This window comes from Apis mellifera, linkage group LG11, assembly GCF_003254395.2.
Source record: "Apis mellifera strain DH4 linkage group LG11, Amel_HAv3.1, whole genome shotgun sequence".
Classification (NCBI taxonomy): Eukaryota; Metazoa; Arthropoda; class Insecta; order Hymenoptera; family Apidae; genus Apis; species Apis mellifera.
In genome coordinates, this window is record NC_037648.1 from 14,851,334 (window position 1) to 14,874,951 (window position 23,618).

General features: G+C 26.0%; 5 protein-coding genes across 7 annotated transcripts; 3 read left to right on the plus strand and 2 right to left on the minus strand.

Annotated features, from left to right (window-relative positions):
• The first annotated feature begins 1,074 nt into the window (after nt 1–1,074).
• On the plus strand, nt 1,075–2,133 carry LOC100577344 (gametocyte-specific factor 1). Its single transcript, XM_003250835.3, has 4 exons — nt 1,075–1,291; nt 1,418–1,541; nt 1,610–1,781; nt 1,891–2,133. The coding sequence occupies exons 1-4, from the start codon at nt 1,184–1,186 to the stop codon at nt 2,108–2,110; spliced, it is 624 nt and encodes a 207-aa protein (XP_003250883.1). The 5' UTR covers nt 1,075–1,183; the 3' UTR covers nt 2,111–2,133.
• Nucleotides 2,134–3,121: 988 nt separating this feature from the next.
• On the minus strand, nt 3,122–8,718 carry LOC412219 (ubiquitin conjugation factor E4 B). Of its 2 annotated transcripts, none has more exons than XM_006566641.3 (8): nt 8,390–8,718; nt 7,441–7,734; nt 6,918–7,322; nt 5,451–6,817; nt 5,220–5,367; nt 4,467–5,153; nt 3,983–4,304; nt 3,122–3,915 (listed from the first exon to the last, which is right to left on the minus strand). In XM_006566641.3, exons 2-8 carry the CDS (start codon nt 7,717–7,719, stop codon nt 3,851–3,853), a joined length of 3,273 nt encoding a protein of 1,090 aa, XP_006566704.1. In that variant the 5' UTR covers nt 7,720–7,734; nt 8,390–8,718; the 3' UTR covers nt 3,122–3,850. The 2 variants fall into 2 exon arrangements, with proteins under 2 accessions (XP_006566704.1, XP_006566703.1); XM_006566640.3 differs by having other exon boundaries at nt 8,434–8,716.
• Nucleotides 8,719–9,488: 770 nt separating this feature from the next.
• LOC727234 (cytidine deaminase) lies at nt 9,489–10,703 on the plus strand. Of its 2 annotated transcripts, XM_026443627.1 has the most exons (3): nt 9,755–9,808; nt 9,999–10,040; nt 10,119–10,703. In XM_026443627.1, exons 1-3 carry the CDS (start codon nt 9,772–9,774, stop codon nt 10,406–10,408), a joined length of 369 nt encoding a protein of 122 aa, XP_026299412.1. In that variant the 5' UTR covers nt 9,755–9,771; the 3' UTR covers nt 10,409–10,703. The 2 variants fall into 2 exon arrangements, with proteins under 2 accessions (XP_001122944.1, XP_026299412.1); XM_001122944.5 differs by having other exon boundaries at nt 9,489–9,808; nt 9,999–10,703.
• Nucleotides 10,698–19,446, minus strand: LOC409393 (serine/threonine-protein kinase mTOR). The gene is made up of 7 exons (XM_006566642.3): nt 19,050–19,446; nt 12,697–18,981; nt 12,469–12,611; nt 12,201–12,341; nt 11,509–12,133; nt 11,160–11,340; nt 10,698–11,007 (listed from the first exon to the last, which is right to left on the minus strand). Exons 2-7 carry the CDS (start codon nt 18,917–18,919, stop codon nt 10,992–10,994), a joined length of 7,329 nt encoding a protein of 2,442 aa, XP_006566705.2. The 5' UTR covers nt 18,920–18,981; nt 19,050–19,446; the 3' UTR covers nt 10,698–10,991.
• A 778-nt stretch (nt 19,447–20,224) lies between these two features.
• On the plus strand, nt 20,225–22,778 carry LOC552744 (ATP-binding cassette sub-family B member 10, mitochondrial). Its single transcript, XM_006566645.3, has 3 exons — nt 20,225–21,131; nt 21,197–22,305; nt 22,405–22,778. The coding sequence occupies exons 1-3, from the start codon at nt 20,537–20,539 to the stop codon at nt 22,663–22,665; spliced, it is 1,965 nt and encodes a 654-aa protein (XP_006566708.1). The 5' UTR covers nt 20,225–20,536; the 3' UTR covers nt 22,666–22,778.
• The last annotated feature ends 840 nt before the right edge of the window (nt 22,779–23,618 follow it).

Consider the following 23,618-nt stretch of genomic DNA (forward strand, 5'->3'; position numbering starts at 1 on the left):
TATAACGATCTTTGATATGTACAAATTACATTGTTTAAAATCTTGAATTTGTACTTTTAATTTTTCCAGTGTGTATAATTAGTGTAATATTTTTGCACGTAGGATAGGAATAAAAAGAACATAAATTTATGAAATTAAAATTATTTAAATATGTTTATATAATAATTTATTTCAATGTTTAGAAATTAAGTAATATTATTTATGAAAAGAAATCATGTGCATAGCTTTTGTAATTTTGAAAATGTAAGAATTAAGAATTTCGAGAATAAACTTCGAAAATTTTCATGTTTTATAAATTAATAAATTTACAAAAAAATATAATAAATTCTTATAGCATATTAATAATAAATTAATGAAATATATTATTTATTTCATATATATTATTATTTCATAATTTGCTGTTAACATGAAGATTTATAATATAATAATTATTATTATAAATTATTTACGTAAGTTTGTTTATAATTATTTTGTTATATTTTTGTTATATTTTTTTAAAACTATACAATGAATGCAAATAAATCAAAAAATAATTAATATTAAAAATTCATTTTTAATATTTTCAACTCTTGTTTGAAATATTTTATTTTTATATCTTTCAAAGAAATAATATAAGATAAAAAATTTAATTTTTATATTAATATCAATTATATACATATAAATAAATGATTATATATAAAAATAGATGAACATTTATTTTAATCTCTGATTTATTTTGATTTATAAATTAAAAAATGTAATATTAATGAGAACAAAATACATCTAAAATATTTTTTCTTTTACTTATATTAAAATCTAAATAAATGTATAATAAATTCAATTGAATTTTAATTTGAATCATTTATATATATTATATTATTTATCATTATCATATATATATTATTATTATCATTTATAAATATATATATATATATTTATTTATATTATATTTATATTATATATTTTTTCTATATATCGCAATATTTTTTATATTTATTATATATTTATTATACACTTATTTAGATTTTTTAAAATTATTTTTCGATACAAATATAAATCGATTATATATCGATTTTTATGTATTATCGATTTTAAGCAATATATCGAAGAAATAATTTCGATCACAGAAAAAAAATTATTAAAACATAAAAAACATTCTTATTATTATTTGTATATTTAATAAGGTATTTGTAATAAATTCAAAATGTATAAATGTCTTACGCTTCATGATCCGATTATAATATGTCCATATGACAAAAATCATTTTATCGCAAAATCTCGTCTTCAAAAGCACATTGTCAAGTGTGAAAAAGTAAGTAAATTAATTATAAAAAAAAATATGAATGTTAATTTGTTAATTTTAACGAATAAATTTAATTTTTTTATAAAATAATACTCATATCATCAGTTATATAAATATATTAAATTTTTAAAATAGCGATATCCTGAACATTATAAAGTTATGTGTCCATATAATGCCACCCATCGATTATTTAAAGAAGAATTAGAAGAGCATATCACTACGTGTTCTGCTCGTAATGTGTTAAATGAAATATATCCAGGTTTTTTTTATATTTTATTTCTAATTTTCTCTTGTTTAATATTATTGCTAAAATATTATATTTCATAGAAACAAAAAAACATGGTGCAACAAATTTTGAGATATATTCAGATCTTTCAAGTACAATAGATTGTACAGAAAATTGGGACATAGAAATTAATGATAACTCTGTTATTTTAACTGAAGAAGAATATTCTATGGATAACAATACAAAAACAATTAATATAACTATTGATTCAAAGTAATAATTTAGTTCTTATCCTAATTATATTAATTTGTTACATATTTATTTTTTTATTTTTTTTATATAATTATAAGAAGTATCATTAATCTTTTGAATTTATATCAAGAAATGAAGAAAGAAGTAAAGATTCCAAACCCATAAGAGCTCCTCGTGGTTTTTCTGAAGCTATGTTACGAGAAGCAAATGAAGATTCTTGTGTTGAAGATTTAGAATCTATAGTTAGTTCAATGGGAATTGGTCGGGGAAAAATTATTCAAAAGAATAATAAATTGAAATTAATTGGAGTAGGTAGAGGAAGAGCAATAAACAACCTTTCATTAATATAATTAAATTTCATTTAAATAAAAAATATTAAAAAACTGAAATCTTTATATTTTTGCAAGTAAAATAAACTAATATTGTTTATTGTTTTTCTATATAATCTATTACATATAATTTATCATTTATATGTATTATATTTAAATATTTGCTTAATTTCTTGATCTTTTTTTATTTTTATTTATATTTACATATATAATATGAAAGATTTCTCAAAAAAGAATTATGTTCTTATGTATATTCTTTGTAAAAACAAATATATATTAGAAATATTAATATGCTATTTGAATTGAAAAATGGGCAAAAATTACAATGGCAGTTAATATATATTAACAATACTTAATTTTCTAATATTTTTAAATGTCTTTTTTTTGTAACCTGAACTTTATTAATTTTATATAATGAGAATATTAATTAAACATTAAACATTTTGAGATTATAATATACTATATAAGAATATAATAAATAACATTTTTTAACAGTTAATAATAAAACTAATTTAGAATAATAAAAATAATTTAGAATTACATGAATCAACATATAATTTATTATATTTTCAAATCATTTGAATTATGTGAAATATTTTCTATGTTTCGAATTTACAATTAAAATAAAATTCATTTTCATTTTAAAATAATCTTTAACATTATTTAATGATAAATTTATGTAATATATAATTTATAGTTAAATTTAAAAATATAATTATATAAATATAATTTATAAAAACAAAGTTTTAATTGATATGAAAATTATAAATTACAATCATACTTTTAAAAAATAAATATTAATTTTAAAAAATTTTTTTTTTTATAAATTTTTAACCATTTTTAATACTATTTTAAGAATTTAAATGAAAATATATACTTCGAATTTTGAAGTAAAAAAACGTTTAAATTTGTAATAAAAAAAGCATAATTATAGTAAAAATGTTAAAATAATTTTTTAAAAAATTTCACAAAAAACAAAATATTTTTTGGATGGAATTGTTTTAAATAATATATTATTATATACACAAAACAAATCTTTACTCATGAAATTTATTGAAGGAATAGGCATGATACATTTACCATGTACATCTTTAGAAAGAATTAATCGCTGCAAATTATTTTTTCTATTGTGCAACATTTCGCATGTTTAAAAAAAGATTTTAATATAATTTTTTTTTTAAATACTTTATCATTTGTATATGGATCATTTACATAAATTTTGCATCAAATAATGTCTTCTTCTTTTATTTTCATAAATTTATAATTACCAAATTTTAAATAAAAAAATTTAGATTGATGTTAACTTTTTTGTCTCTATGCTGTTTAATTTATTATTCTTATAATTGATCATATGTTTTTAATTTTTTAATTTTTAATTTTTCATTTGCAGTCTCATATATTTAGAACGTACAAAGGAACAAGTGCTAAATTTGTAAATAAGATTTTTTTAGGTATTGATGTTATAAACCAGCAATTATTTACAAGTTTTTTAAAAGTATTTTTTTTTTTTCCTTTAAAAGTAATATGCAGCTGGTTACATAGCTGCAGTCTGTTTAACTGTCTGTTTTAAGTATTAGACAGTAATGTATTAAAACTGTAAATTTATTAAGTGCAATATTTGCACATTAGCGAGATCATTGCACTGTATTCATTTGCCATAGAATGATATATCTATGGACTGATACAATATATCATGTAGTAATATTAACTACACAATATCGTGATGTTTCTGAAAAATGATTATTGCAATAAAATCATAATTTATATTTTTGTCGGTTTTTTCTTTTGCTGTTTCCACATTGATATTCTTTTCTCCAAATCAGGCACTATAAATATGCAATAATTAATTATCACATAAATTTTTTATAAAAAAAAATTACTTTATTTACTCACTTGGTGTAAGCATATCTTCACTAAGAGGTTGCCTACTAAAAGGATCTGTAGCACTATTGAGAAGATGTCTAATAATAACTGCTTTATCCATAACAATGCCAGATGGAAGTTTAACAGGTTCTTCCATAAGTGTATCCATAAGTGGATCTCGAAATTCTTCTGGTGCATCGCCGTAATCTGCATCACGTGCACGATTATCCCTTGCTATATCTGCAGCACGTTCAGCAAGAGCTACAAATCTTTCAATTTCTATAATAGACTTGATTACTGATCTTTCTAACTTATTTGCAGCATCAATAAATAATTCCATACAAAATGAACGCTGTAATTATAATATTTGTTAGAAAAAGTTTTTTATATTATAGATTTCATTTATTATATTATTATAATACATATTATTTATAATATTATTTGTTTATTAAATACATATAATAATTTTTAATATTATTAATGTATTTATATTATTAATATATTGTAAACTTACTTCATCAGCAGCCAAGGCAGCGGCAAAAATCTCACAATCAAGATGTAAATATATGTCAACTAATTGACTAAGTAAAGCTCTTGGTTCCCAACCATATTTTTGTGGTATTCGTACTTTTAAGTTTTTACATTTAGGACCACATAATTGTTGTAGATTAAAATTTAACATGGCACATAATCTTCCGACTAATTCTGGCCGTAAAAATGGTTCTGTAATATCATCTGTTAGATATTGAAACATAGCAACGGTTTCCTTCGCCAAAGTGAGATATGACCTAGCTTGTCTCTCATCTGCTGTTAATTGTTTCATTCGTGAATGTTGTTGTTCACGGGATAATGCAGACCATGCTTTAAGATCGGACATCAATTCTTGGATTTCGTGAATACGTTTTAATGATTCTAAACTTTCATCGAGTAAAAATGTGGTATCATTCATTAACATGTTAATAAATTTTACAAATTGATTCCCATTATTGCTTTCATCGATGATTGATTTTCTATGTACTGGACTATCCCACATGGATTTTAGTATTAAACTAATATGATAACGAATAGAAAATTTGTCATAAAATTCTGAACTAGAACCAGTTGTTTCAACATCTGTGTAGAATTTCATCAAATATGAAGCTAATAATGTTCTTGATATAGGATGTGCCATTACTTGATCATGAAGAGATTCAGTTCGTCCCTAAAATTAAGAATTATGAGATATTATTTAAGAAAATACAAAATTTTATTTTTTTTTTATATTTACCTGAACATTAGGATTTATTACAAATAATACTTCAATAATTTTTGCTATTAAATATGGATTTCGTATACAATGTGGAGTACATACTACTACAAGTAACCATGTAATAAGGGAATTATCCATATTATTTACTATTACACTAGGACAAAATCTATAAAAAATAGAAAGCAATAATAATATAGTACATTAGTAATAATAATGTAATAATAAAAATAACAATAAAAAAGTACTTACTGAAGGGTAAATAATACAAATTCTGCAATATCTTCGACATACCATTCTGGTAATGCTGTAAATTTTTGTGGAACCTCCTGTGGCAAAGGCAGTTCAGGAATAGGATTTCCTGGCGAAGTCTGTGTCAATAAACTTAGCAGAATTTCTGCTACAGAAATATAAAAGTGTAAGCACCTTCTCAATAAAACAGGATCGATTAATCCAGCATCTGTGTATAATTTTGATTTGCCGAGATGTTTTAATTGCTCCTTACATCGTTCTATCAATTCTTTATTACGGCTAGCGAAAGGACTATCTTTCCATTGTGGTTCAGTAGCTTGTAGATCATCGAGCATTTTTTGCACATCACGTAAAGTCCTCAGCTTTCTCTGGTATTTCTGTAAAGCCGGTAACAACGCTATATGGTGACAATGTAGAGTAAGGAACCAACATTGTGTTGGAAACTTTGGCTCGACCCACTTGTGTGTCCTTTCTAAATATTTCAACCAATCAGCAACTTCTTGGCACGTAAGTTTCAGCCTTGTATCGTTTTTTATTTCAACGAAACTTGCTGGATGAAATGGATATAATAGATCTACTGTGTCCAATTTGATTTTCACAGAAAGTTTTTGTAATACCGACAAAAGATTCAACATAAATCCATCTCCCGCAAGAGAAAATTCTTCTGTTTGTATTTGAGCACGTTTTTCATTGTAACGTAATAATGTCGCTAAATATGTTAACATAGCTTCACGGCAGTTACTACTCGCAAGTATCGCATGAAATATTTTATGAAGTGATGTTCTGATACTTTCTAATTCTTGTTGTAATGTTAAACTTATTGATTTATCGACGAATAGATTACCACTGAAGAATCTTTCAGCTACATCCAATTGATCCTCGGCGAATACAGAAACTGATAAAAACGGTCCCAAAAGAGATGTTGTTGTAATTTCTTTACCAGCAGCCGACGTCATAATATCAGGTAAAAATTGAATTTGATGGACAATTAAACGACATATTGGTCGTATGTTACTACTCGGTCCGCAGCAAATTTCTATTAACTCTTCTAATGCTTCAATCGGTCTTCGATGTGTATTTCTAATCAAACTAGCTTGCTGCATTGAAAGATATAAACCTTGCAAGAGCGGTGTAAAAATTTTGTTAAATATTGCTGAATTCGTATGTGTTCTTGTTACAAGTTCATGTAAATAGCCACGAGGTAAACTTTGCGAGAGTACAGGATACAGAAGTGGTGTCATGGAAAACGGATATGTAGTTGAAGACTGAGAAATACCAACTAGGCCTTGTAATACAAGACTGGAATACTGAACACATTGTGCTCTTAGAACAGCCAAAATATCAGATAATGGAGGTGTACTTGATTTCTATTTTTAAAAAAAAATATATATATCATATCAAATATATATATCATATACTTGTTAAGATGCAAATATATTAATAATTAAATGTTAATATAAATTATACCTTTGGATGATTTCGTTCTTCAATTGCAACTCTTGAATAACAATCTAATAAATAAATGAGACTTTTAGGTTGTGACGATTTACAACAAATATCACAACGACAAAATGTTGTAACTGGACTTTGTAATGGACTTGCTTGACTATTTGGACTATCTTCTCTATCTGAAGAAGTATCTATATTAATTTCTTTTAAAGGATCTTCGTCTCTCATAAACATGCATAAGACTTCCATTAATGCTTGATTAATGATTTCTGTGGCATCAATGAATTTTGTTGATAATGCATATATTGCCATTTGTGGTAAGAATATACAACCCTCTGTAGGTTCTTTCCATGATATGCATAATACACGTGATATAACTGCATGTATTTGTTCTGTAGTTATTTCTGTACTGGAACTTGTAGTCTAAAAAATAAATATAACAATAATAATAATAATAATAATAATAATAATAATAATAATAATAATAATATTTTAATACATATTTTTAATTTCTTTTATAAATATAAATATTTATATTTACACGTGATCTTGGCTTTACTTCTTTTCTTTCAGATTCCTCAACTTCCATATTTTCAATTCCTGAATCTATGTCAATACCAGAACTGCTACATTGTTTATTAGTATTTTCTTCTATTTCCATTGGTAGCTCAGGATTCTGAAATTGCTGCTGTTTTAATGGTGATATTATTTGATCTGTAAATGTTTTAGATGGACCAGGTGTGTTTGGAGAAACAGGATCATTATTATGACTTATATTGACTGTTGAATTAAAGCTGTCCAAGCCTGCTAAACGAGCCATACGTCTTCTTCTTACCTATAATTGAAACATTTGATATTATATTTATAATTTTTTAATGTTTTGTTATTTTTTTACAAAATAATTTTTTTAAAAAATAAATAATATAATTTTTGAAATAATTTCTCATATTATTAATATTTAATAGGAAGATAGAAAAATATGATTCAATAATCAAAACTATATAAGATATGATTAAAAATTTACTATATTTATATCAAATACAAAGAATACAAATAATAAGAATGAAAATGAAAAAATACTTTTATAAATATAAAGAATACATTATCTTTTTAAATAAATTTTATATTAAAATAATCTTTCTAATATATTATCATGAAATATACAATTTTTGTTTACATTATAAAAAAAAGAAATAAACATTGTAAGTAATATCTCAACAAAAATTAAAGAATTATCTTAATTATATATTAGTGGAAAAAATTAATTTTAATTTATTAACGTTATATAATTATTTTAACACAATACCACAGTAAAAAAAAGTGGTACCACAGAAGCATTTTACAATTATTGTCTGAAGTCTTGCTGATGAGACTTCTTTTTTATCCTGTTATTTTTTCTTATGTTCTTGCCTATCATTTCCATTTCAGCATAAAATTAGGAAACAAAGCAAGCATAAAGCGAAAGGAAGGTAACAACAAAACGGACTTACGGACGCTATTGAATAACGATTGAAAACGGTGCATTGGTACTCACTTCCTCTTGGCTTAATTCGCTCATGGCGATTTCTTTATTTTTTTTCTTTTGATGTCTTTAACCTCTGACACGATCACTTATGATCACACGTTTGATATTATAAAAATTCTACGAAAAAAAATGTCTTCACTGTTCGAAAAATTCTGAACGAGATACGTCAAAAATTTGGACAGCCACTCCACATCTGTTTGCGTTTGGACGTGAAAGCAGCAATTCTACACTGAGTTACGGATAATCACTGTTAAGCTGCGTCGATTCTTCAAAACAGCTGAGCAACTAATATAAAACAGAACGCTCTCTTGCATTGATAATGGTAACTAAAGTTCAATCAACATCTGCGGGTTATGTAGTGAAACAATAGTAAGCAAAGGGAATTCATCATTGTATAGCAAAAATGATCAACAATATAATTTGAATACTCTAATATATATTTATATATATTTATTAGATCACTATTTTAAATAATTTTTTTAAATTAATCATACTGTATTGACTATGTTTATAAATTATGATTTTAATCTTTCTTTCACATTAATAATTTAATGATTTATAATATTACTAAATATTACTACTGAAATTTTTAATTTATAGTAAATAGATTTAATAATTCAATTGATTATATTATCAAATATTGTTACTATGCTTAATCATTGTCTCATATTATCACATAAAAAATATAAATTATATTTTAAAATATATATTAAAAAATATATATTCTAGTTATTATTTTAATTCAAATTATTTGTTATATATACATCATTTCTTATTAAATCTTTATCTTTAATTTAAGGTTAAATAAAAAATTAAATTATGAATATTAAAACGATATTATTAAAATTTCTTGATCAATAAATATTATTATTAAAATAATAATAAAATATAGAATTTAAAAATAACTTTTGATACCTCTTAATCTTAGTTATATTTATTGATCAAGAATTTCATTATTAACTTCTATTAGTTATATTTATTAATCAATTATAACAAGTTAACAATTAAAAAATTGGTCGAATATGATTGGTTACTTCTTAGATTCAATATAATAATAATATTGACCAATATTATCTCGCTCTTCAGATAAAATCATTGCATGACATGCGTGTGTGAGCGAACAAAAGTATATAATATAATACTTGATAATAGTATACTTGATAATACGTATATTTGCATAGTTTTTAAAAAATTTATAATACATATGTTTGTTACGTGTATTTAAAAATATTATTTTTGACAAGTATCAAAATAAAATTGAGTATTAAGATGATGATTTTCTAAATAAATTTTTAAAAATCAAATTAAAACATTGATTTTTTACGATATTTAATAATATATACTATAATGAGTACAGAAGAAATTATTGATTTTACGAAACTAGGTAAACATAATATAATATTATAATATAATATAATTCATATTTTACTAATTTTATTAATCATCTATCTATCTATCTATCTATCTATCTATCTATCTACTTAGTTATCTATCTAATATTATATATAATATTTAACAAAAATTACACATAAGTTATTAGTATTATTTCTTTTTTTATTTACAATATTTTATAGAACCAGATATTCAATCTTTGATAAAGAAGACTATAGCAGTTCGTGAGTACTCTTATTCACCTTATAGTAAGTTTAAAGTTGGAGCTGCAATACTTTGTGATGATGGATCCATTTTCACAGGATGTAATGTAGAAAATGCATCTTATCCTGTAGGAACTTGTGCTGAAAGAACAGCAATTGTTAAAGCAGTGTCAGAAGGAAAAAGAAAATTCAAAGTTTTAACAGTAGTAGCTGATAAAAAAAATAATATTTTTACCACACCATGTGGATTTTGTAGACAAGCTATTGCAGAATTTGGTGATATACTAATTTATTTAACAGGACCTGATATGAAAAATGTTTTAAAAACGACATTAAGCAATTTGTTACCTCATGCTTTTGGAATTGGAAATGCAAAATTATTGCAATAAATTTTTGAAAGAAATGAAATGAAAGAGATTAAATCATGTATATTAATATCTCTTAATATTTCTTTAAATTCATTTCTTTAAATTTCTTTAAATAATATTTCTTAAATTCATTTGTCTTATATATTAATTATTTTATCAAGACATATTCTGTCTTTTAATGAAAATATATAATTATTGTTGTTTTGTATTATATGAATTTATCTATAAAATTTTGAATGAATGGTCTGACTGTAATAATGTGATGATGTTAGTTTTTATATATACAAATTTCAATAAATACAAAGACAATCCTTAAGAAAAAAATATTGTTACTATAATCTTATTCCTGAGTAGATTTTTTTCTATGTTTACATAAAAATGATTATTATATAATTTCTGAAATATGTTCTTTCTAATTTACATTGTACTTTATAAGCAAGAATAACATAAGTATTATATACAATCAATATAATAATATAGCTTATATATGTACATGTTCTAGTGGTATGACATTATACATAATTATTTCTTAATAAAAAATGCAAAAACAGGAACAAGACTGCACATGATATACGTTAAAGTCCCCATCTACGAAGATTTTTGTTTACCAAAAGGGACACCTGTAAAATAAATATAATTTTATTAATAATGATTAATAATAATTAATCATTTATAAAAAATGTACTATTTATATATTATATAATTAACAAATAAATAATGAAAATCATTTATGATTTTGTAATATATTGTAAATAAAGTTATAAAAAAATACCATCCAATATAACATTGACATAAATTCTCATTATTGGTAGCTTGTTGAATTAAAAGATCAACTTGACGTTGAACACTCAATGTTTCTTCATGAGAGAAATCACGTCCCGTTAATTTATCCCTTACTCTTGTAATAATAGCAAGGGCTTTTTTATTTAATGCCTCTGGTTGATTAGTATCACCTATGATAAAAATAAATTTTTGTTCATTTTTTATGATATTTATAATTTATAATTTTCAATTATAAATTATAATATATATTTATTAATTATATTATAAAATTTTGTTTACAATAATTTTTTTTACTTAAAAAATAAAAAAACTTAAATTCCATACAGATAATAGTTTACCTCCATTTTCAACACTACATGGTACTCCTTTCTTTGGTAATGTGGCAGTAAGAGAATCTAATGCATCGCTCTGCTCTTGATTACTGCTAGCACTCATTCCCTGAGCATCAGATCTTTTACCTTTTAATGCAGCATTGTCCATTAATCGCCAATTTAATAGAGGATCGTATACAAATGCTTCTAATACTGCCATTAAACTATCCTTATTACGATGTAACACTGACATTACAGATTCACAAGTTCTTCTATATGTGCCCTCGATTCCCGTTACTTCCATCGCATTGATTAACATTCTTGTTAATCGAAATGGGATTTTCTCAGGAAATTTCTCTCGAGTCATGGCCACTTCAAAACAATCTCCAAAATCGATATGCAATATTTTCCCGCTTAAACGATCCAACATCAAATTAGATGGATGTCGATCACCAAGACCAAGGATATAGCCCACCATAGACATTACAGCAAGAGAACGTGTATAATTTGTCCTACGATCAAACCATACTTCGCTTGATGGTGATTTTAACCAAAGAAGTCGCGATAAATCATCACCATATGTATGCTCAAGAGCATGTTCAAATACTTCAACTTTTTGCATAAGCATAAGATGATCATAACCTGGGGCCATCTATAAATCAAATTGTTATAATTGAATTAATTAAAATAAAATATCAAAATATAAAATATGTACTTACTCTTAGCATTATTTTATGTTCTATATTTAATAGTATTTTTTTTTTTTCTCTATAATCTCTGATAAGTGTATGTAATGTATCACAATGCGGTACCCAACCAATTAAACCACTATTTGTGGATAGTGGAATTACCGCATACCTCTAAATATAAAATATTAAATTTAATTAATAAAATTGATAAAATATTATATATTTAATAAATTAATTATTTGATTAATTATTTGATAAATACTATATTATAGAATTTTGTTTCTTAACATATATTTACTTGAATAGTAAGATTTCTTCTAAATGTATCTGGATCATGTAATAAAAGAGTATTGACTAGACCAAATAACTGCATTACGCGTTCATCCTGTCTGAGATCTTCATGTCCTTTCAAAAGGAACATATAATCTTTACCATTACTACCTGTAAATATTAGACATTTAAGACATTTTATACATTTTATTCAATATTACATCAAATTATCTAATGAAATTCAAAGATTACTGACCTTTTATACATAATTTTCGCGGTCGCTGTTTGCTGGTTATTACTTGCATGGAACTATGTATACTTGCTATTCTAACTATTGGCTGTCCCGGACTATAACTTCCCGGTACAGCCAGTTCTAAATCCCTACAAAGAAGTAATTTAGGACTAACATATTGAAGTTCTAAACTAGTTAACTGTGGTAATTGTCGAGATATCCTTCTAAAAACATGATAATATAAATCCCAAGCTTGATTTAAATCTCGAACATTGCGTGAAGCTTTATATCTGCGGCACCATTCTTGTGCTTCCATTAAATCTCTGCCATAAGCTTGATTAAAGGACGTTTCTTTCAAAGTCTGTGGACCTCTTTCTAACATTGCATGTAAAGGTTCCAATGTATCAAACATTCCTCGAACATTTCTTTCGCCGAAGTATAATCTGCTAGCTTCTTCTAATCCTTCATGCCATAATTCATGCCAAAGAATTGCAACTCTAATTAATTCATCGCTAGCCATCATTGCTTGTTGTACTAATGTCGGACTATGTTCACACATATTTTTAAGAATTTTATTGGCGGCAGTCTTTCTAGCATGACTAGCGCTTTTCGACGCTACAGTCAAAGGATAAACCAAAGCTTGTGGATGCGTTTTTCCAATATCTATTAGAAGATGATGTATGCATCGACCAACTAAAGCTCGGGGTGTGTCTATTCTTGCTATAAGTTGCGGAATTACTTGTAGCCAAGTATTGATTTCAATTAAACGGATACCTTCGACAATAGCTTCATATACCTCTGGCCATTGACCATAATCAAACCATAAGGTCAATAAACGAAGTGTATCTTGCAAAGAATTACCATGAGAAAGATTAATAGATCTAAAAAATCCTTCAACTGCTGGTACAGTAAATTGAGATATATACTGTGAACTAGAAAGATTATTATGAGTCCCATTTCCTGGAATATTCTCAGTATTTGAGTCACCTTGCTGATGTTTATAAAATAAAACTGTTTCAAAGTTAGTATAAGCAAAAGCATGCCATGCTTTGTACCAAGTAGAATCATGTTCTGTAGCTGCAGCATAATAAGATAGCACAGCTGGTATAGAATGTTCATTTATGCCTTGCAATGCTTCTAACCATTCTCCAAGTTTCAAATAACATCTGGCAAGTAATCTTTTTCTTATTTCCTGTTGCTTCTCATCTTCTTGATTGACTACTGATAGAGTTGTCGGTTGTAAAGACATCTGTACAAATCTTTGCAGTTGATTGTATGCTTCTTCTCGTTTATTTGCTACCCACATATGTTTACAATAGGCAAATGTTACTTGAGGATGAGTGGTCGGTAATGCCTGATCAGGAGTTAATGAAGGATCTGTTCCAAGTAACATAACTAATGTTTTATGACATAACATTAAGCTACCACTTTTTCTGCAAAGACTGGCATATTTCAACCATGTATACATATCATCTTGAGGTGAAACCACCAATGTGTGAACCTGTATAATCTTTTGCCAATCTTCAACTATTCTTTGTCCACCTTGAAGCCTTTCCCACCACATGGATTTAATAGTGGATCTTCTTTCTGGGACTAATTTAAATTGTATCACTTCCTCTAGTTCTGCCAATTTTTGGACTTCTACCATAGCATTATAAGCTCTTTGATAGCTTTCACCAGCCATAGCAGTCAATTCTGTATCTAGCAAATCTCTAGCACTATCAATAAGTTGATGGGCAATATTGTATTGTTCATCATGAATTGCTAAAACAGCTCTATAAAAGGCACCATCCTGAGTATCTTTTGGTATTAAAGAGACATATTTTTCCATACTTTCCCATTGATTTAAACCCCATGCTGCAGCTGCTGCCATTCTAGCCATTCTTTGTTTAGTTTCATCATTTTGATGAGACCATTGTTTGGTAGCAACATCGTGCAATTGTCCCCATTCTCCAAGGGCTTCCAAACAACGCATTTCACCTAAAGTCGACTCTACATCTGTAGAATCGCTTTCTAGTCTTTCTCTATATAATTGTAAAGCTTTATCCCAATTATGTAGTTTTTCGTACCAACGAACTTGCACTTTTAGATCTTGCTGATTATTTTGATTCATAACATATTCGAGTAAACCTTCTGCAGCTTCTTTCTGTTGAAGCTTGTTATTAATAGAGATTAAAGATTCAAAAACATTACTATTCCTGCTCTTATGAAATTCATCTTCTTTATAATGTAATGCTTTTGCATAAGCTCTACAATGCATTGCTCTTTCACCTAAAATTTTATTGTCTAAAGGTAATGGTCCTTTGTCACAATGTTCCATAAATTCCGCTAAATTTAAGATTGTTTGTGTTATCTCTGGAAGATCAGGAACCATTAATGCTTGTTGTAAGGTTTGTATAAGTTCCGCCTTATAAGTATCGTCCAATTCGGTCCAACAAGAAACGAAAGCTGCATTAAATAAATCTCTAGGTAATTTGGAATAAGTTTGTGCAAGAGCCCAACATGATCTTAGTGCTGGTGATGGTGATTCTTTGAGTAAACCAATCGACAAACTTCTTAGCCATTCCAGCCAATCATCTTTTGAAACTCTTCTTGTTGCAGTCCAGGCTTTTTGAAGATTTGAGGCAGACACGTGTAATCTTTTAATCGTAGTTGTATCAGATGATGTTAACGATAAGTCACGATTTTTGTTTCTTGAATGTCGATGTCTCATTAATAAATAATCCTCACCGTCAGCAACAGTTGTTTCTGTCAAAATTTTATCAATTAAAACTTCATAACGTGAATTAACAATTTTATGTTTCGTCATAATTTTTTGTACTAGTAAAATAAAGATTTGATATTTTTTTCCTAATTGTATCACCAATGCACATAGTGTATCCATTGCTGTATTTCGTAACTCTGGACATTGATCTAGAGTTCGTACTAAAGGATGCACAATTCTGGATGCAAAATCTGTAAAATCTAATGTATCTGCTAAATGATCAACTGTTTCAAGCGCTACTTTATTTACAGTTATTGGGCAATCAGTAGCATGAAATAATTTTACAATTGGTGGTAAAACTAAATGAAGATAATTATCCAGATTATTTCCAAATTTTTGAAGTGCTTGAAGAAGTTTGACTGTGACTGATTTATCTTTACTTGTGTCATGTGTTAAAACTCTTAATATTTGTGGCATTAACTGTGGTAAATAAATCTTAAACTCTGCACCCAAAGCAATAGCAATGTGCTCAACTAAAAGTATCAGAGTACTCTGTAATGGACTATTCACTGTCCAAAATTCTTTAATTAAATTAAATATATCATCCAAATAGTTTCTAATATGCTGCTTCACAATGGCAATAAGAATAGCCAATTGTTGAAATAGATATTCACGAAAATTAACATCTGCTGTACGAACTACATTAAGAAAACTTGGCATCACTTGAGAAATATATGGAACACATTTAATTCCTAAACTTTTGAATATAAAAGTTACAGCTTGAACTACCATAGTATGATGTTGTGATAATGTTGGATCACGAATAATTCTCATAAGAGTTGCAATAGCAATGGCTGGATAATATTCTTCTAAAGTTGAAGAGGACATATTGACCAACATTTCACTAGTAGTTAAATCTTGTGTATTTTCAGCTTCACTTTTAGTATCAGCCATAGAAGTAAGGGTATCCAATTGAGAATCAATCTGACCAAGGTTCATTTTATGTTTATAAGGATCTAAAGCACCTAATAATCCAAGAACTCTTATAGTTTCTCTTCTAATAATTAATTGTTGTTCTGTTTTTAAGAAATTTATCAATACATCTAGTAATGAAGGATATTGCATATATGGCTTAACAACATGTCCTGTACTTCCCACTAGTTGTCCAAGAACCCATAAAGCAACTCCTCTTTTTTCTGGAGAGCTCGCGTCGACTAACATTTCAAGTAGTATAGAGAGAAGTTCAGGCATCCATTGTTGCATTTCAGCACCATTAACTTCTGCTAAATCACCAATAGCGCGTAATATAGCTAAAATTACACCAGGATTTGATTCAGGCTCCTTTAATTTTGGAACAAGAACTTTTAGAATGGGTTCCATATATGGTCGAATAAGTCTAGGTGCACTGACTACTAAATGATCCAACATTCGTGCAGCTTGTTCCTTGTTACGACCCATACCTGAATGTTCTAATTCAGTTAAAAATTGTATAAGTGTTTTACGTAAAGAAGGCATAACATATGCTGGATTCATTGTGCTTAATCGTCCGATTGTGCGAATTGCTAATTCTCTTATTTCAAACATTTCATCATTCATTGCAATAAATAATGCAGAAAGATTTTCTGCTTGTGCTAAATGAATATCAAATGAATCATCCAAAGAAGCTAAAACCCAAAGTCTTACATCAGGATCTGTATCTGTTATACCTACAACTAATAATTTTCCGAGAACAGTAGAGACAGTATTAGTCACTGTAGGTCCAGGTTGATTTAATGCTAATCGTAATAATCTTGAACATGTTCTTACAGCCTCTAATCGAACTTCTGCTTGTTCAGATGTAAGAAAATGATCAGCACATCGCCTTACAAATTGCAAAAGTGGATTACCATCAAAATTAAATGTTCCTAGAGTTTTTAAAGCTAAAACTGTAGATGGAATATCCACTTCAGTTGGAGGACCAGATATAGGACTAGTTGCAGTCCATGGTGCACCAGGATGTCTTAAGGGTTTCTGCATCAAAACTTGAGATAACATTCGTAAAAGTCCTTGAGATATATCAGGTTTTAATGATGGAACACTATGAGCTAGTTCTCTGAGAGAAGTTGTAAGAATAGGACTTAATCCAGTCTGTAACATAGATTCTAACAAATCTCTGACATCTGCAGCTATAACTTGTTTTACTGCATGTCCAAGTAAAGTTATACAAATGAATACTGCAGGCTCCAAAGATGCTCCACGTTTCTTAGTAGATGTTTCCTTAGAAGGTAATAAACTTTTGATCATTTCCATAATTTTTGAAAGATAAGGATTTATCGAATCTTCTACTGCAACTGCTATAAATCCAATTGTTGTAAATGCAGCATATCTATCTTTTTCTCTACTACGTAAAGTCATTAGAAGATATGCTAGTGATTCTCTTAAATGATCTTTTGTAAATTTTTCTTTATTAAATGCTGCAAGTCTTGGTAACAACATCATAAGAGCATGTTGAATATGTGGATTTCTAGATATTCTCTGATTCATTACATCATTATATATATCATCTAATCGTTCTTGCATTAAACAACGACATACTGCAGATTCATGTGATGGATATAATGTCTGTTGAGAATTAGTCGAATTTTGAGAAGAATTAGACCATTTAGATACTATTGTTGTTTTTAATCGAGGCATTAATGACAATATATCATTCTCATTTTGTTGAGTAGAACAATTTAATCGTTCCATTAAAGCTTCATAATTTTTTTCCCATTGAATGTTACTACATCTTAATAATTCATTTAATATTAAGAGTGAACCATGTATTCTATCATCCCTATTTACTCCTCTTTCTCTAGTATATATTTCCTCGAATCCTGTTACTATTTCATCATAACATTGTTTGTACCATTGTGATTTGTGCATTTGCTTTGCTGTTTCCCTCTGTGCAGTAACAACTAAAGCAGCTCTTAATGCTTCAACAGCACCTTCTCTTATCACAGGTTTTGGATCACGTATTGCATTAAATATGAGTTCAAAAAATGGTGTCACTTGTTGAAAAAAATATGTTGGCATAGAAACAGCAAGTTCTCTTAAAACAAGAACAGCAGCATGTCTTTTACCTTCATGTCTATCACCACCAAGCCATTCAAAGGCACGCTTTACTTCAAATTCTACATATTCTGCTGTATAAGTACCAGAAACTAATGCTAGCTTACCAACTGTTTTAGCAGCTAATTCCATAACACCCACATCATTAGAGGGTAATAAATTCCTTAAATAATTTGCAAATCTTATAGTTCTTGTATTAATGTTTCCCACATCAGCTCCAATAAGGCAAACTATAGCTAAGATACCTCCTTTTTTTTCATTTACATCTGAACCAGATACCATTTCAAATATATGGTGATTAAATTCATCCATAAAAGCTGTAATTTCTTCCTGTGATACTTCACGTAGTTCTGTTTTAACATAGAGACATAAATCTCTAGCTGCTTTGTTACGTATTTCTTCATTTCTGGATTTAAGTCTTTGAACAAATTGTTGTACAAGTATACTTGACATTGTTAAAAATTTTTAAATGCCAATTCTACAATATTATTTTTATAAATCTTCACGTATGTTATCTAAAAAAATAACATTTTTAAATATGAAAAAAAGTTAAGAAAAAATATAAATTAATATTATTTCTCACATATCTACTTGACATCACACAAATTTTGCGTTTGATAATACATCATTTTTGTGATTGTCATTATTTCTTTTAATTTCTTGATGTGTGATTAAAATTTAAATGTTTTCAATCACATTATTACAGTACGTCTGTCATATAAATTTTTCATGTTTTTATACTCGTCAATTACGAGTCGAATAAATAATAAATCGAGATCTCTTATTCTCTTATTTGTGTGTCATAAACACACAAATAATTGAATTATTTCGATGCCATTAATTTAGTAAATTTATAGTAAATATAGAAAAACTATGATGCGTTGTTCGAAAGAACTATCTTAAGTTTATAACCTCTACATTGGTTAATAAGAGATGCTCAACTAAATTGTGCGCTTTGAATACTCCCCCACTCTTTTTCATTAAATATTCGTATATGTTTCCTACTATTTCTAATTCATATCTAGTTTATACTATTGTAATTAAAAATAATTAAAAAATATATTTAATAAAAGAAATTTTAAATTATTTAATACATATTTAAATAAAAGAAACTAAATATTTTAAATATGTAAATAAAATAGATTATTCAAAAAGATAAATTCAAACTTATACCAATTTTAATTTTATTTCATTATATATCTTATAATCGAAATAAATGTCCCAAAATTACTATAATATTACAAAGCTATTAATTCTATATTCTAATTTTTAAGTAAATATTTCAATTTAGATTATTAATGTTTTCTAAGAGAAAGAATTTTTAATGAAATAATTAAACTTTAAGATTATTATTTTTAAATTTCATAAAATCAGTCATTTCAAAATTATATTTTTATTCAATAAATAATAATTTATATTCATTTACATTTTTTGTATGAAATTAATATTAATACATATTATGTATTAAATTATTGTATTAAATTAAATAATTAATTAAATAATAAAATAAAAATATTGTATTAAATTAATATTAATACATATTATATACGTATTAATATAAATATGTATTAATACAATAAATATATTAATAATATGATTTATAGTAATATAAAAATAATATAAAATAAATATAATATATATATAATAAATATGCTGAAAATTTATTTATTAATCAAATATATATGTATATTTTTTATTACAATAAGTAAGTATCTTGTTAAATATTCACTTATAATATTTATAGTAAATTATATTCATAGTAAGTTCATTCATTGTTTATCTAGTCACGTGATTAGAATGGTTTTTTTTAATATGCAGCTGATTAAAATCTAGTTATGAAATTAAAATATATTATTGATAAATTATTATTAATATTAAACTGAATCTAGTTTTATAAACATATATATATTAAAAAATAATTTAAATATAAATTTTAATATTAATAGTTTAATATATTCAATAGATAGATTTCGATCTAAAAGTGTCATAACCTCTTTATTAATGATGAAACATAAGTTTTAATCCATTTTGTGAATTGTTTAGTTCTTAGATATATAAGCAAATTAAAAAATGACACTTATTTGGAAGTTCTTTACTAGAAATATTATTTCACAAAAAATAAAATTTTGTAAATCGCCAATTATACATAAACAATTATTTTATATATATTTAACATCATCAGCCAGAATTAATCGGAAAACCTGTATATTTAACACTTTAAGATATTATGGAACAAATACTTTAGAAACTAAAACTTTAAATTCCACTGTACGATTTATTGCAAAAAAAAAAGAAACTTCAGAATTGAAAAACCTAATTGTGCTAGCAGTACCTGAGAAATGGAGGTTATTCAGTGCTATTACTTTTTTACTAATTTCATCTACTATAACAATGGCAGTACCATTTTGTTTAGGAAAATTAATTGATATCATTAATACAAGTGATAAAAAGGATATGAAGAAAAATCTTAATCAATTATGTATCATTTTATTTGGAATATTTGCTCTTGGAGGTCTATGTAATTTTTGCAGAGTATATTTAATGTCTACTACTGGACATAGAATTACTCAATCTTTAAGGAAACAATTATATGCTGCTATTCTTCGACAAGAAATAGCAATTTTTGATAAATGTAATACAGGAGAATTTGTTGGTCGATTATCTGGTATAAATTCAAATTTCAAAATTCTATTATATAAATATTATTTTTTCATATTTGATTATTTTTAGGAGATACACAACTTGTTAGCAATGCTCTGACAAGCAATATATCAGATGGATTACGTTTTGCCTTCATGAGCATTTCTGGAATATCTATGATGTTTTATACTTCTCCCAAATTGGCTATAGTTAGTCTAGCAATTGTTCCACCAGTTGCTGGTTTAGCTATAGTATGTGGTCGTTTTTTAAAGAAGATTTCCAGAGACATACAAAACAATTTAGCATCATTAAATATAATATCTGAAGAAAGAATTAGTAATATAAGAACAGTAAAAGCTTTTTCAAAAGAAATAAATGAAACCAATTATTATAATTCTCAATTAGATGATATGCTTAAAGTTTGTTATAAAGAAAGTTTATGTAGAGGAATGTTTTTTGGATTAACTGGTTTCTCTGGAAATATGATTATTTTATCAGTGTTATATTATGGTGGAGCTATGATTTCGGATTCCTCTCTTACAATTGGAAGCTTAAGTGCATTCTTAGGGTATGCTGTATATGTTGCAATTTCTTTGAATGGGTTATCTTCATTTTATAGTGAATTAAATAAAGCATTGGGTGCAAATATACGTTTAGTCGAATTGATTGAAAAAGAATCAGCAATACCAATTTATGGTGGTGAAATTCTGAAAAATCAACTATCAGGTGATATTGAATTTCGCAATGTCAGTTTTGCTTATCCTACAAGAGAGAATATATGGGTTTTGAAAAATTTCAGTTTAAAAATCCCTTCATGTACATTAGTTGCTATTGTTGGAGCATCAGGTTCTGGAAAATCTACAATAGCTTCACTCTTATTAAGATTTTATGATCCTAATTTAGGATCTATACTTTTAGATAATTATGATCTTAAGTTTCTTAATCCAGCATGGGTAAAATCACAGATCAGTATTGTTTCTCAGGAACCTATTCTCTTTAGTGGAACAATAAGAGAAAACATACTGTATGGAGCAATAGACTCAATAAAATATGATGTAGAAGAGATTGCAAAACGTGCACACATTTTAGAATTTACAGAAAATATGCCAAATGGTTTAGATACAGTAGTAGGAGAACGAGGCATTACCCTTAGTGGAGGACAGAGACAGAGAGTTGCTATTGCTAGAGCATTGATAAAGGTAAATTTATTATTGGAATCAAAGTTATCTAATAAGAATATATATATATATATATATATATATATATATATATAAGAATTTTATATTTTTAATATTTAGAATCCCAGAATCTTAATTTTGGATGAAGCCACAAGTGCATTAGATGCAGAGAGTGAACATTATGTACAAAAAGCTTTAGAAAAAGCTGTTCAAGGAAGAACAGTTCTCACTATAGCTCATAGATTGAGTACAATAAAAAACGCAGATAAAGTCATTGTTTTGAAACAAGGACAAATGATAGAAACTGGGAGCTATAAAGAACTTATGAATTTGAAAGATAGTTATTTTAACAAGTTAATTCAACATCAAACTTTTACTTAAATTAATAAAAACATAATTAAATTGATATATTATAAAAATTATATGTATATATTGTTAAAAAAATGTGAAAAAACAAATTGTATGAAAATAATTTATAAAGGTATTGAAAGTCATATTTGTAATAAATAATGATTAAATTTATTGATTTAATTTTTGAAATACAATGTTTTATTTTGAAATTATTTTGTATTTTTTACTATGAAATTTCAAATCATAAAATTTGTATAAACTTAAAATTTAAAAAATTTAATTTGATACACGTTTATTTATTAAAATAATATATATGAGACATTTATTACAAATTATAATTTATAATCATAAGAATTACAAAGCTATATTCTAAAATATAAAGCAGGTATTATAAATAATTCCACTTTGGTAATGATTTTTAATATATTTTCTATAAAATATTGTACACTGTTATTTCTTAAATTATATCAATGTTTTATATCATTGTTCTATATGTTGTCTTTAAATTACTATAATAAATGTTACTATAATTATTTTTAAGAAGAAGAATCATCTTTAGACTTAAATCTGCATAAAAATATTTGATGAAAATATTGTGACCAGAAGCAAATTATTGTAATTAAACTAGATAAGATAAATTTTATTTATTTAAATTAATTTAAATAAATGTGTTTTGTGAAATAAAATTTCCATTTAAAAAAAAAAATGTAATATTCATATTATTTGATAAGTATTTAATTATTATATTTATCTATTGGAAAATAGAGCAAAACATAAAGAGTGATATCACCATTTTTTAATTGGAAAAAATTAATTTTTTATCTTTGCTATGTTTTACATAGCAATACATTTTTTTATTAATTGAATAATTAAATGGAATTCATGTTTTGATCCCATCCATGTTTAATATAATTGAAATATTTGTAAATTTCAGTCATTTTTGTGAATATATATTAATAAATAGTACTGATTTTTTAAAATTG